The sequence below is a fragment of the Podarcis raffonei genome, chromosome 5, assembly GCF_027172205.1.
Source record: "Podarcis raffonei isolate rPodRaf1 chromosome 5, rPodRaf1.pri, whole genome shotgun sequence".
Taxonomy (NCBI): Eukaryota; Metazoa; Chordata; class Lepidosauria; order Squamata; family Lacertidae; genus Podarcis; species Podarcis raffonei.
The window spans coordinates 93,299,042-93,313,352 of NC_070606.1; the positions used below are offsets into that span (position 1 = coordinate 93,299,042).

The 14,311-nt window shown below is 47.2% G+C and overlaps 1 protein-coding gene across 1 annotated transcript; it reads right to left on the minus strand.

Moving 5' to 3' along the window:
- Positions 1–843: 843 nt before the first annotated feature.
- Positions 844–13,592, minus strand: HRG (histidine rich glycoprotein). Its single transcript, XM_053390662.1, has 7 exons — positions 13,212–13,592; positions 10,215–10,325; positions 9,386–9,473; positions 7,895–8,061; positions 5,848–5,961; positions 2,977–3,072; positions 844–1,708 (listed from the first exon to the last, which is right to left on the minus strand). The coding sequence occupies exons 1-7, from the start codon at positions 13,413–13,415 to the stop codon at positions 932–934; spliced, it is 1,557 nt and encodes a 518-aa protein (XP_053246637.1). The 5' UTR covers positions 13,416–13,592; the 3' UTR covers positions 844–931.
- Positions 13,593–14,311: the final 719 nt, after the last annotated feature.

Here is a 14,311-nt window from a genome sequence, read left to right on the forward strand (position 1 = left end):
CTGGGGATCTTAGTAGAACACAAACTTAATATGAGTCAACAGTGTGATGCAGCGGCAAAAAGAGAGAGAAAACCTTAGGCTATTCTAGGCTGCATCAACAGAAGTATAGTGTCCCAATCAAGGGAAGTCACAGTAATGCTCTTTTCTGCCTTGGTCAGACCCCACCTAGAATACTGTGTCCAGTTGTGGGCACCACAATTTAAGAAGGATATTGATAAGCTGGAATGGGCGCAAAGGAGGGCAACCAAGATGATAAAAGGTCTGGAAACCAAGGCTTATGAGGAACAGTTGAAGTTGCTGGGTATACTTGGCCTGGATAAGAGGAGACTGAGAGGAGATATGATAGCCACCTTCAAATATCTAAAGGGTTGTCATATGGAAGATGGAGCGAGCCGTCCTGGATTCTGCACTCATCATCTGACGCCCTTCTTCACGTGCCTCCTTCACGTGAGGTTCAGAGGGTGGCAACACGAGAACTGGCCTTCTCTGTAGTGGTTCCCCATCTGTGGAATGCTCTCCTTAGGGAGGTTTGCCTGGAGCCTTCATTATACATTTTTAGGTGCCAGGCGAAAACGTTCCTCTTCAGCCAGACCTTTGGCTGATTAATATTCTACAGGCGTTTAAATGTGTCTGTGGGAAGGGTGTGCGTGTTATTGTTGTGCTGTTTCATTTTATTTATTCTCACGTTTTCATCCTGTATTTTATTCTGTGAACTGCCCCGAGATCTTATGATGAAGGCTGATATATAAATTTAATAAAACCAACAAACCAAACATAGGTTTTCTGCTTGAGACATACCTCTTTCCATAAATGCTCATTCCCTCTCAGAATAAAAGAAACTGCTTTGAGTATAGAGATGTTTTATTTTTCACTATTGAAGGCCGTGGAGCTATGTAGTTACGGAAACACTTCGGCTTAATGGGAATGTGTTTCATTGTGGATACAAAGACAAAAGGCCTGGCCGATCATACTTGAGCTTCCCTGGGCATGATTTTGATTCTGAATCAGCTTCTGGGAATGGTTGCAGTGTTGTTTTCTCTCGAAAGCCTTTGCCGCACAAAGGCGGCCCCCTGTGGCCTCCCTGCTGACTGTCTGGGCTGCCAAAGAAGTCTGCCCCAGGAACTTGGAGGACATTGTCTGGACTCGCAACTGGGATGTAGTAGACCGACCCGGCTTTGCTGCCGTGGGAGGGGCGGTGGTCCCCAAAGGAACTGTGCTCTTCAGAAGACCCTCCTCCTCTTCTCCCAGCTGACCCCTTACGACACCTGGGGCCGTGACAGCGCTTGTGGTGGCCGCTATGCCTACGAACCCGCTGATTTGGGGGAGACGTGGGACGATCGTCAGGGACATCGGGAGGGGGAGGAGGATGGCAAAGAGGCCCATGTGGTGGCCCTGGAGGAGGTGGGGGACCGTTCAAAGGCGGGAAATGGTGTGGTCCGCCAGGGGGTGGAGGAGGGTAGCAAGGTCCTGGAGGAGGAGGGAAGTCAGGATATTCTTCAGAGCAATTGTGGTCACCTCTGGGTCCCGCATGCCCATGGTGCCCATGCCTGTGATGCCCATGATGTTTGCGATGCCCATGGTGAGGTCCGAAGCTGTGATGGTGATGATGGTGACAAGGACCATGGCGGTGGTGGTCATGGTTGTGAGGGTGCCCATGTGGCGGGTGCCTGCATGTGTGCCCGCACACATGGCAACCTTTTCCTGTATCCTGGAGCGCAGCCACCAGGTGTGCATGCAGCACACATGAGAACGGGAAGCAAAAGGAGAAAAGAAAGAAAGAAAGAAAGAAAGAAAGAAAGAAAGAAAGAAAGAAAGAAAGAAAGAAAAGGAGTTAGCTTGCGAACCTTTCACAATTTTCATTGCACCAGCGAATGCACCCAACTCCTTTTTTTTTTGCCTTGGATGTAGATTGTCAGTCCTTGGACTTTGGGCTGCTATCACGCTCACCATGAAACAGCAGCCTACCATTCGCCTCTCCATGCCTGTAAGCTATAGCTGTGCTCTTTATAAACCTGTGATGGCCTGGGACTCGGGCTCAGACTTGGATCCAGAGGAGTCTCAGTCTGCACCGGATCCTTTGCCTCAGGCATCATCTGAACCAGGTCTAGGGTCTGATCCTGAAGAGTCCCAGTCTGCACAGGTTCCCCTGCAACAAGCACCAGCTGGGCCGAGTCAGGGGCCTAACGAAAGTACAGTGGAACCTTGGTTTTCGAACATCTTGGCTGCTGAATGATTCAGAAGCCAAACACCGAAAACCCGGAAGTGAATTCTTCCGTTTTTGAACATGCTTCGGAAGTCGAACAGCTTCCGTGGAGCGTTCTTCCAATTTCACCATTCACTTTGCTGACAGCCCTTTGATTTTCGGTTTTCGAACATTTCGGAAGTCCAACGGACTTCTGGAATGGATTAGGTTCCACTGTAATTGCAGTGCACCTAAATTTTCTGCCGCCACCTGGTGGATTGGTTTATGCTGCACAGATGGTGTCCTTGAATGTTCCCCCCTTCAATGTCCTGCTCCCCCCAAAAACCTGCAGCGGCTGTGTGTGCATGCTGTGTAACATGCTTACCTTAATTGCACACTGTCAAGCAACTGCCATCAGCACGCAGTTCATTGTGCGTCCACAGTGCGAGCATGTCACATGGCACATGACAGCACATCCTATGGCATGCTGACGTCACTTGCGCATATTGCGGGCACCGGCCCCCTCAACTATGGAGGCAAGGCGGCGCGCTGGTTTCTGTCGATGCTGCCTGTTTCTGTCCTTGCCTTAAAGCAGGCTTCCTTAACCTCGGCCCTCCAGATATTTTGAGACTACAATTCCCAGCATCCCTGACCACTGGTCCTGTGAGCTGGGGAACCTGGGAGTTGTAGGCCAAAAACATCTGGAGGGCTGAGGTTGAGGAAGCCTGACTTAAAGGTAGGTGGGAAGGCCACTCCCTTTAGCCACGGAGCAGGGGGCAGGGGAATAGACTTACTTGAATATCGTAGATTTCACAGGACTCTATTTCAATCACACTGGGATCTTTTGCATCCGACTCCTTAACGGCTTTTCCTCTGCAGAATCCTTTGCGCTGTGGAGAAGGAGGAAATGTCAATGTGAATCTGTGCCCCTGCACTGGATGGTGCTGCAGATTCTTTTATGTGTCAAGGCACCCGAGCCACAAAGTTCCCAGAAGAACAATAAAACACACTGACACGGAGTAGTTTGGTTTATGGGTTCAAATAGGCCACAACTTCATTGGTTACAGATGTGAGCAGTTTGGCTTAGGCATTGGAGTGAAGTCAGGCTACATCTTGACTCCTGCCCATCTGTAGAGAGTCCATGGAAAGGTAAACCACTGATAGGGGGTGTCCTATGACTTACATTAGATAGAGGTGTCAGGAGCTTGTCCTACACTCGAGTAGGACCCTGGCAGAGAAACATGCCCCACTGGCATGTTCACTCTCTCCTGGTCGATCGTTCGGGAGCTTCAAAAGCTTTCTTCAGCCCGAACATCACAGCAACCGATGCCAACAGACACCGGCACACTTAGGGATCCGCAGAGTCTTTGCAGCTTGTGTAACAGACCTCAATAACTCAGCATTTTGGCTAATCTACTTTATTTACATATAAACACGCACGGAGCACTGCATCATGGCTCCCTCTCTCTCTAGCATCAGACAGCAAAGGGAAAAAGAACAAAGGATAATAATCCCACTTCACGGAACACAGTAACACAAACATCCTGTCTCCGTCACTTCCCACTCTGTGGAGTCAAAACCTACAGAGTCATGTGATAGACAAAAATCCCATGACTGCAATCATGGAGCAGGAATTCTAACAAGAGGCACCACCGCAAGGGGTCCCTGTAGGAGCTTTGGACAGCATGTCACACTCCAGATCCCTTTAACAGGATACCCTTACTGAGGAGGGGCAGGTGAAGCCAACAACCTCCCCTCCAACCAAAGGCTTACCCAATGCCCACTGCCACTTGAGCCCAAGATCCAGGGAAGGGGGCGAGAAAGAGGGTGCCGGCTGGCTGCTCCAGGATTACATTACCCGTGGCACACCCACCCTGCCAGCTGGTTGGCTGGGGCTGTCCCACGGCACTGCTGACACGGCCGGCTGTGACATAGGGGAAAGGATGGTGCTGCAGATTCTTTTCCAGGGGCGTAAGAAGAGACTGCTGGGTCAGGCCAAAGGCCCAGGTAGACAAGCATCCTGTTCTCATACTGGCTGACCGGATGCCCCTGAGATGCTCACAGGCAGGACCTGAGCACTACAGCAACTCTCCCCCTTGGGGATCCAAGCCGCCGGTATAAGGACCCATACTGCCTCCAACAGTTATGGTAGCACATGGCTGGTAGCCACTGATACCAAACCTAAGCTTTGCTTCTAAAGGTGCAATCCTGTTATCCCTAAGAAAGCCAGGGCCCCAACAGCCCTTGGCAAGGGAGGGAGGTTAAAAAAAAGTGTCAAAATGCATATATTTTGAAAGAAAATGCATATAGAGATGTAGTTTGAGAGGAAACCATTTAAATACAGTGAGATGTTGCGCTGGCCATCAGGCAATGGCTTTTCCCACCTGCCTTGCCCATCCCTCCAGCTCTAAGAGCCTTCAGAATGGAGTTGTTGCCACAGACATTGAGAGTTTGTGTCCTTTGATGAACAGAGTGGAAGTCTGTGAGTTATGGGTGTGTGTGAACTCAACAGTGCTTAGTTTGTTTTTGGTTGTTGGTTTGTTATTTTGGTAATATTGTTTTGTGCAGTGCTCTTTTTCTAGAAAAAGACGTGCCAAAACTCACCACGAACACCCTCCCTTGTTCTCTTAGAATGGCAATGGCGCCCACCTGAGAGGTGCCGGAACTGAGTTCTGGTGAGTTCTGACTGGAAAAAAAAGCCCTGGTTTTGTGGATTATGAGTGTTGTAAAGCTTTGTGGTTTCTTGTCGTTGTGTGGTTTAGCTTATTTTTCAGTTGTTTTGTTAATAGTGTTTCATAGAAGGTTGTTCTACTGAAGATTTGTAATTGTTTTACTGATTATTTGTTTGTTATTCTGCATGATTTACGCTGTAATTGTTTTGTTTTTTGTTTTTATTCATTCTTTTATTTATATTTTATATTTTTATTTACATTTTATACATTTTTTTGACAAAGTAATAATCATAAACAAATAAGAATAAAAATGTGCAGCCCACTGCTGAGACCATTCCATTGTAACTATCCAACCTCCCAAAATTTCAACACCTCTTGCGATGGTTTGACCCCTTTCCGTTTTAACAGTACAAATTCTACAGACACCCTTCATATCTCCTCAGAATCATTTCTCCTGCATATTACCCGTCTTACCTTAATGGCACATGTGAATTAATCATTAATAGCTATATCCCACACCTCTTTATACCATTCTTCCATTTTATATGCTGCTTGCCCCTTCCACTTCCTTGCCATCGTAATTCGTGCAGCTGTCAATAAATTTGTGAGCAAGAGTTACGCTGTAATTGTGATGACATTTAAATCAGCCTGGGGGAACTTCAGGCCTGTGGGCAAAATGTGGACCTCAAGACCTCTCCACCAGGCCCTTGGGGCTCTCACTAGGCCACACCCTCTCCCCAGGCCACACCCCCTGCCTCTGCACCCTCCTCAATGCTGGATTGCATCCTTGAACTCTGATAATGGCTCCTGCTTGCCTAGATAGGCGGCGAAGAACTGTGAGTATGTGTCTAGAAACCTCTCACATTTCCCCTCAAGATTTAGCTTCTAGGGTTAGCTAACCCACAGCCTGTTGAACTGGGGCTGGTGGGAGTTGTAGTTCAAAACACCCAGAAAGCGCCACGTTGCAGAGCTTATGCTAGACTCTTTGCTTACCGCAGTTCTGTCAGAGAGAAATTCACACGCCGAGATATTCCTTGCAAGACTGGCTCTCGGGCACGAGGTTTCTTTGATGGTAAACTCAACAACGTACGCCGTACGATCGGCCACCTGCAGGGGAAAGGCCAGGCAAGAGCCCAGATAATAATAATAATAATAATAATAATAATAATAATAATAATAATAATAATATATTATTTATACCCTGCCCATCTGGCTAGGTTTCCCCAGCCACTCTGGGCAGCTTCCAACAGAACACTAAAATACAGTAACCTATTAAACATTAAAAGCTTCCCTAAACAGGGCTGCCTCCAGATGTCTTTTAAAAGTTTGGTAGTTATTTTTCTCTTTGACATCTGGTGGGAGGGCGTTCTACAGGGCGGGTGCCACCACCGAGAAGGCCCTCTGACTGGTTCCCTGTAACTTGGCTTCTTGCAGCGAGGGAACTGCCAGAAGGCCCTCGGTGCTGGACCTCAGTGTCCAGGCAGAACGATGGAGGTGGCACAGCCATTTGAAATGCCAAGGCACGCCTTTCCTCTTTGCGTTGGGCCCCTGGTAGCTACACGGCAAATTTAAACCAGCTGAATTTCATTAATTACCAAAAATTATATATCACATGATTGTAAAAAAACAATAACAACCCCAAATCACTGCCCCTCTAAAAGGTTTACAAATATATAAATTAAAACATTAAAATCATAGATTAAAAACAGTTGGAAGCAGGTATTTAAAAATAGTCAAAATATGATTAAAACATAAAACAAAACACTTCTAACTTCTTTGTGTCGGGATAGGCTTCCCTAAACAAAAGTGATTGAAGCAGGCGCTGAACAGAGTGCATTTATGGTGCCTTTGTTGTTGGCATCTGACAATGGAGTGTGCCTCCGGGGGTGAAGTCATACTGCTGCAGAATCACAGCGCCTGCTGTGGCTTCAGAGACCCATAACTTGGAATGGCTGCCTCCTGTGTTGTTTTTGTTGCATTAGAAGCACTGCAACAATCTCTCCAGGCCACAAGCCTGGGCAGTGTGTCTGGAGGTCTTGGGCTGCCCAGACAAGAAGACCCCTCTCTTGGACTCACTGATGTGGTCCAAAGGAAAGCACCAGCTTGGCCACAGGAGTTGCCAGAAGGGGGCGTAAAGGGCGCCATCCAACCGTCTTAGGGACTCCACTCCAGATTTGTGCAGGCTTTACTCCTTGTGGCCTTTCCTCCTCCCGAAGATGTCCTGCAAGGTATGGATTTTTCCTTGGGTTTACTCCCAGAGCCTGCCAGATGTCAATAGGCACTGAGCTCCAGACTGCAGGTGCCACCATGCTAAAGAAATCCATTTCTTTTCCATGCGGAAGAAGCATTACGTGGCACCTTTGTAACGGTGCCAGTTCTGCACTGTCAAATTAACTGAATAGACATGGTTTGCCCCAGTGAACTCTGGGAATGTACTTGCCAAGCATTGTGGGCCTTTGACACCATCCTAATAGCACACAAAAGAGCACATGGCCTCTTTCCTAGCAAAGAAATGGGCATAGCTGTCAACTTACAGATTTGAAAATAAGGGGCCAGCCGCCTCGAAAATAAGGGATCAGCAGCCAAAATAAGGGATTTTAGTCAACCAGCAGCCAAACAAAGCCTCAAGCGGTGGTTCCCACAGCGCAGCAACCCGGCAAAGGGGATGCAGCAAGGAAAACCACAGGGAAGCGCTGAGCAAAGGCGAGTCCCCAGGCAACGTGGCCGATTTGATCAGCACAAGGCATGCAAGCTCCACCCCCCAGTCGTTCTTAGACTCCTTATTGGGTGAGCAATGCAGCCAAACAATACAGTTGGAGCCTCCCTCCTCCCTGGCCGGCAGGGAGGGAGGGAGAAGAGATGCTTCCTTTGAAACCCGGGAAATTTACGGGACATCATCAATCCAGGACAGCAGCGGGAAATGGCGCTGGGATAAGGGAGTTTCCCGCCAAATAAGGGACAGTTGCCATCTATGAATGGGAGATGGGGAAAGCTTCACTTGCATCCAGCAATTTAAGTTCCAGGGCAGACTGATACATACCGCACTGAAAACTTTTTTTATTTCCTCCACCTTGTAATAGTTCGTCTGGTTGCTGTCCTGATTGTATTGCTCCAAGACCCCGTTGGCGTACTTCATGTGCTCTTCAGTGGCTTCTATGACTGTTACCCTCACTGGACAATCCTTGCACTTGTATAATTCAGGTGGAACTGAGAAAAGTGAGCAGTTATCAGCATTGTATTATTGTTGCCTGGGATTATAATTAACATGCAGGGTGAAGTCATTGATTTATAGCACGTCCAATGTCCCAGTGTCGTCCTTTAATCCCTGACTTCTCTCGCCCTGTATCTTCCTCCGTATCAAATCCCAAGTGAATTCTCTCTCTTCAGGTGAATTACCTGGCTGTGTTTTTAAAGATACTGCGTTTATACCTTTGAAAGTTAAGACGGTGCATTTTTAAAATTAAAACTGAAAAATGGTCCTGAAAAGTAGGTTTCTGACATCACATATCCCTACCCAATCACCAAAGTCTGCTGCCAGCACCTGCTGAAAAGTGGGGGGGGGGGGGAGGGGAAGGTTTCTACTGGGATCAGCTTGGGAGAAAAGATAATTCATATGATGACAATTAAGGGCTGTGGTTCAGTGGCAGACCATCTGGATTGCATGGAAAAGGCCCAGGTTCAATCCCTGCTAATAATAATAATAATAATAATTTATCATTTATACCCCACCCATCTGACTGGGTTTCCCCAGCCACTCTGGGCGGCTCCCAACAGAATATTAAAAACAGGATAAAACATCAAACATTAAAAACTTCCCTAAACAGGGCTACCTTCTAAAAGTCAGATTTCCTTGACATCTGATGGGAGGGCGTTCCACAAGGCGGGCGCCACTACCAAGAAGGTCCTCTGCCTGGTTCCCTGTAACCTCGCAGTGAGGGAGCCACCAGAAGGCCCTCGGAGCTGGACCTCAGTGTCCGGGCTGAACAATGGGGGTGGAGATGCTCCTTCAAGTATACTGGGACAAGGCCATTTAGGGCTTTAAGGGTCAGCACCAACAGTTTGAATTGTGCTCGGAAACATACTGGAAGCCAATGTTGGTCTTTCAGGACCAGTGTTATGTGGTCTTGGCGGCCACTCCCAGACACCAGTCTAGCTGCCGCATTCTGGATTAGCTGTAGTTTCCAGGTCACCTTCAAAGGTAGCTAGCATCTCTAGAGGGCCACTTCAAGTCCTTTTAGACTAAACCACCTGCTTTTGTGTGTCTGGAATGTAGCCTTGTGCACAAAGGCTAAGACTCACATCTACCGTTCCATTCCTGCCCCCAGCACCCCTTAGGAGGCTTTCCACGGGAAATGGCCTTAGAAAGGTTCCCCAGCCCTGGTATTCTGAGCAAGATGGACCCAATGATCTGACTCGTTATAAGGCAGCTTCCCCTGTAATGCTGTGAGTGAGCTACCAGATTGCAATGACCCATCTTTTTGTCTGTATCCTGCCTGAGTTCACAGACACTTCATTTGGAAGCTATGAATACCTGGGCTCATAGTGCAGTTGTATCTATGCAGTTTCTCTTCCTCAAGGAGCCGGTTTATTTGCACAACAGCTTTACATCGCCCAAAGTCCTGGAGAAGGCAAAAGACAGACATCTGTCAGAAGCTCTGATACAAGCACCCGTCTTTTCCAAAAGCCACAAGGGATGTTTGCCTCCCTGCTCTGACAGTTACTGTAGTTTTCTTAAGCTGTGTACACATTAGTGACTTAAAACACTGGAAGGCTGTTTCCGCTGCTGCAATTCAAGTCACATTTTTACCTTTTTGTACACATCAACAAGGGGCTTGGAATGTCTTCACCTGATGCACATTACCTGATTTGTGTCCCTGCACCTGCAACCCCTGCAAACTCCTGTTGCCTGAAGCTGTCCCCTCTGTGCATGCACAGTCATTTGCGCATGTGCGGCGGCTGTCTCAAATGTGCACATCTCAGCTTAACTATGGCATACGTTTTCAAGCTGGATGGAAGCCGGTTTGAGGGAAAATTAACCAAGCAGTAGCATTTCTCAAGGGCCCACAGAATACATAGAGATTGTGGCTAATGACATGCATGCTCAGCTTCAAACGCCAGTGGTGGGAGTGTGCCAGAGCTGTAGTACACATCCTTAGTCACAAAAACATTGATATCCATAGAGCAGGCATAGGCAAACTCGGCCCTCCAGATGTTTTGGGACTACAACTCCCATCATCCCTGACCACTGGTCCTGTTAGCTAGGGATCATGGGAATTGTAGGCCGAGTTTGCCTATGCCTGCCACAGAGTATCAGCAGTATCCGTGAGTCTGCCGGAAGGAATAAAGATGCTGTTACTTACTGTATAGCCGTAGAACGGCCTGTTTCCACAAGATGACCAGTTTTTCCGAGATAATACAGAGCATTCTGTTTCCAGCACATCCAGAGTTAAGTACAAGATGGAATCATTTCCCTGAAAGGGGAGGAAATGCAACAAAATCAAATGCATTTCTGCAGAAGATATTTTGGCAGTATCCGGCTACCCCCCATTTACCCCCCACCCCACCCCCAATTCTGTGCAATCCAACAGGTTTTTTTTAGTAATTCCCCCTGCGATTGGTGTGGCCTAGTTGTTAGTATTGGACTTGGACCTGGGAGGCCAGAGTTCAAATGCTGCAGCCGTGAAGCTCACCTTGGCCAGTCGTCCTCTCTCTCAGCCTAACCTGCCTTGCCAGTTGCTGTGGGAATTAAATGAAGGCGGGATATATATGCAGTAATAAATTAGGGAATTATGTATTTCTCAGCAGGCAGGCACCTTTACAGCATGCCTTGAGTTGGTGGCAAGGAAAAGAAATAGGTATCAAAGGAGACTTCCCTGGATGCCAAGATCCAACTTTGGGGCAAGTAATCTTTGGTGAGAGAACCGCAGCAGAGATTTAAAACAACAAAATATGCAGCAAATTAAAGCGTGGAAGTATAGGTTGTTAGATTTTTAAAATATGCCCTTGTGAGTTCCTTCCAAAGTTTTCCTCTTCCCCTAGCATATAAAAAGACTGCATGTTGGGTAAGTTTTTTTAAAAAGTTTTTTTTTTAGAGTTAACTTACAAACAATCCAATGATCAGATTCATGTGCTTCCGAATACAGTCATACCTCAGGTTACAGACGCTTCAGGTTGCGTTTTTTTGGGTTACGGACCGCCAAAACCCAGAAGTACAGGAATGGGTTACTTCCGGGTTTCGGCGGCCGTGCACGTGCAGAAGCGCTAAATCGCGCTTTGCGCATGCACAGAAGCATCAAATCGCAACCCGCAAGTGCGCAGATGCACCACTGCGGGTTGCGAATGCTGCGGGTTGCAAACGTGCATCCCACACGGATCATGTTCGCAACCCAAGCATTCACTGTAGATTGCACAGGCAGTAAAACTTAGCTGTTACAAAGTGGTTAAACTTCCCAAATTATTTGTATAGTAACTCTATAATGGCTTGTGAGAGTCATGTTTGTTTGTTTGTTTTTAATATATATTTTTATTAGTTTTTACATATATTTTCCAAACAGAACATCTCATCTCATCTCATCTTATACAACATTTTGGCTATTTTAGCCTGAGGCTTCCATCAACCACATCTAATGATTTCCAAACCTCATCTTTTAATCTTACATTTGTTATCCTAACTATTACTTTTAATAATCCATAACTTAAAATCCATTCTCATAAATCTTTTCTGCAATATTTCATATAGTTCTCCTTACAAAACTTCTCGTGAGAGTCATGTGGTTTGAGCTGGTAGCAACCAGCTATGTCCTCTTTACAAGCTGAGCTTCTCAGGTAGACTGGAGGGGGACAAAGGCTTGATTACCTAGTTCATCCCAAACAGAGCTAAACCTGGCAGGACAGCTTATTCTATGACATTAACCTCTCCATGCATCAATTAGATTTAAGCATGTTGGTTATATGAGGTGGGTTATCCCAACAGCCCCCTCTCTGGCAAATATAACAATTGCACGCACAATTAAGGAACCACCCAGAGCCCCATTTTGACTCATTCCCAAAATGGTTTCTTGGTAGTGACTTGGTCAGAATGTCTGCTATCATTGGTTTGACATTTCTCCAGTTCGCATCACACGTATAGAGGTATTTCACACCAATGTGTTCTTCCATGAAACGTCTCACTTTGAGACAATTTCAAACAGCTTTGGTTGTCCTCCATGGAGCCTGCTGGCTAGGAAGGATCATAGAATCATAGAATCATAGAGTTGGAAGAGACCACAAGGGCCATCGAGTCCAACCCCCTGCCAAGCAGGAAACACCATCAGAGCACTCCTGACATATGGTTGTCAAGCCTCTGCTTAAAGACCTCCAAAGAAGGAGACTCCACCACACTCCTTGGCAGCAAATTCCACTGTCAAACAGCTCTTACTGTCAGGAAGTTCTTCCTAATGTTTAGGTGGAATCTTCTTTCTTGTAGTTTGGATCCATTGCTCCGTGTCTGCTTCTCTGGAGCAGCAGAAAACAACCTTTCTCCCTCCTCTATGTGACATCCTTTTATATATTTGAACATGGCTATCATATCACCCCTTAACCTCCTCTTCTCCAGGCTAAACTTGCCCAGCTCCCTTAGCCGTTCCTCATAAGGCATCGTTTCCAGGCCTTTGACCATTTTGGTTGCCCTCCTCTGGACACATTCCAGTTTGTCAGTGTCCTTCTTGAACTGTGGTGCCCAGAACTGGACACAGTACTCCAGGTGAGGTCTGACCAGAGCAGAATACAGTGGCACTATTACTTCCCTTGATCTAGATGCTGTACTCCTATTGATGCAGCCCAGAATTGCATTGGCTTTTTTAGCTGCCGCGTCACACTGTTGGCTCATGTCAAGTTTGTGGTCAACCAAGACTCCTAGATCCTTTTCACATGTACTGCTCTCAAGCCAGGTGTCACCCATCTTGTATTTGTGCCTCTCATGGGAGTTGTAGTCCAAAAAACAGCTGAAGACCCAAATTTGGGGTACCCTGGTGTAGACAATGGGCCAGAGGACTCGGTATAAGGCAACTCCCTGTACAGTCATACCTTGGGTTGAAGTAGCTTCAGGATAAGTACTTTTGGGTTGTGCGCTGTGGCGACCCAGAAGTAATGGAGCGCGTTACTTCTGCGTTTCGCCACTCGCGCATGCGCAGTCAAAATGACGTCACGCGCATGTGCGGAAGCGGGAAATCGTGACCCGCGCAGACGTGCGGACACGGGTTGCGTTCACTTCTGGATGTGAACAGGGCTCTGGAATGGATCCCGTTCGCATCCAGAGGTACCACTGTGTTCCTAAGAGAAAAGTCAGCAAAGGAGTCAGTCAGAGCTGTAGTACTTACCGCATGTTGTATGTGAGCATCGGCAACACGCAAGAGGGTGAAAATATAGCCATCCTTGCGGTGCTTATTGATCAAGTCGAGGGCCACTCCAGCATCCCTTTCTATTCCTGCATCATTGCAGTCTGCAGAAACCACGGCGGCTTGGTTTTCGCCATTAGAGCCCAGCAGCACCGCCATCAGCACAGCAGCTGCCAGAAGCTTCATTTTGGCTGTGGTAGAAACTGGCTTCCTCAGCTCACCCCTTCTCTGCTCTCCCTTCGGAGTTTACATGTGAAGTGTCCTTCCAGAGATGCGCGCACACACAGGGGGATGCTAAAAGGCGCACAGTTTTATACCGACACAACATCTGCAAAGCTAAAGCAGTTGCCTTGGTCCACAGTCAAGGGAGGCAAATAGAAAATGAATCATTAATGGGGTGACAGGAAGCCAAACAGAACGAGATTCAAGTTGGCCAAAGTAGCCATGTGTGAAGGAACAAAGGTATGTGAGCTTTGGCTGAAATAAAAAGTCCGCAAATAGGGAGGAGGAAGCTGTTTTTGCACAGATGTGATGGTCTCATGAAGAGAGTGCAATTTATCTATTGTATTTAATCATAGAATCTTAGAAAAGACCCCTAAGCGTCATCTAGTGGAAACCCCTGCAATGCGGGAATCTCAACTAAACCATCCACGCAAGATGGCGGTCCAACCTCTGCTTGAAAACCTCCAAGGAAGGAGAGTCCACAACCTCCTGAGGGACTCTTGTTCCACTGTCAATCACCTCTTACTGCCAGAAAGTTCTTCCTGACGTTTAGTTGGAATCTCCTTTCTTGTAACTGGAAGCCATTGGTTGGGTCCTACTCTCCAGGGCAGGAGAAAACAAGCATGCTCCATCCTCCATGTGACAGCCCTTGAGATGTTTGAAGATGGCTATCATAACTTCAGGATTTATAAACTGCTCTACATTCAAGGGATACCCAAGAGGTGTGCAGAAATGGAAGAACTGAGGGAAGGCGGGGTATAGGCAAACTCGGCCCTCCAGATGGTTTGGGACTACAACTCCCATCATCCCTAGCTAACAGGACCAGTGGTCAGGGATGATGGGAATTGTAGTCTCAAAAC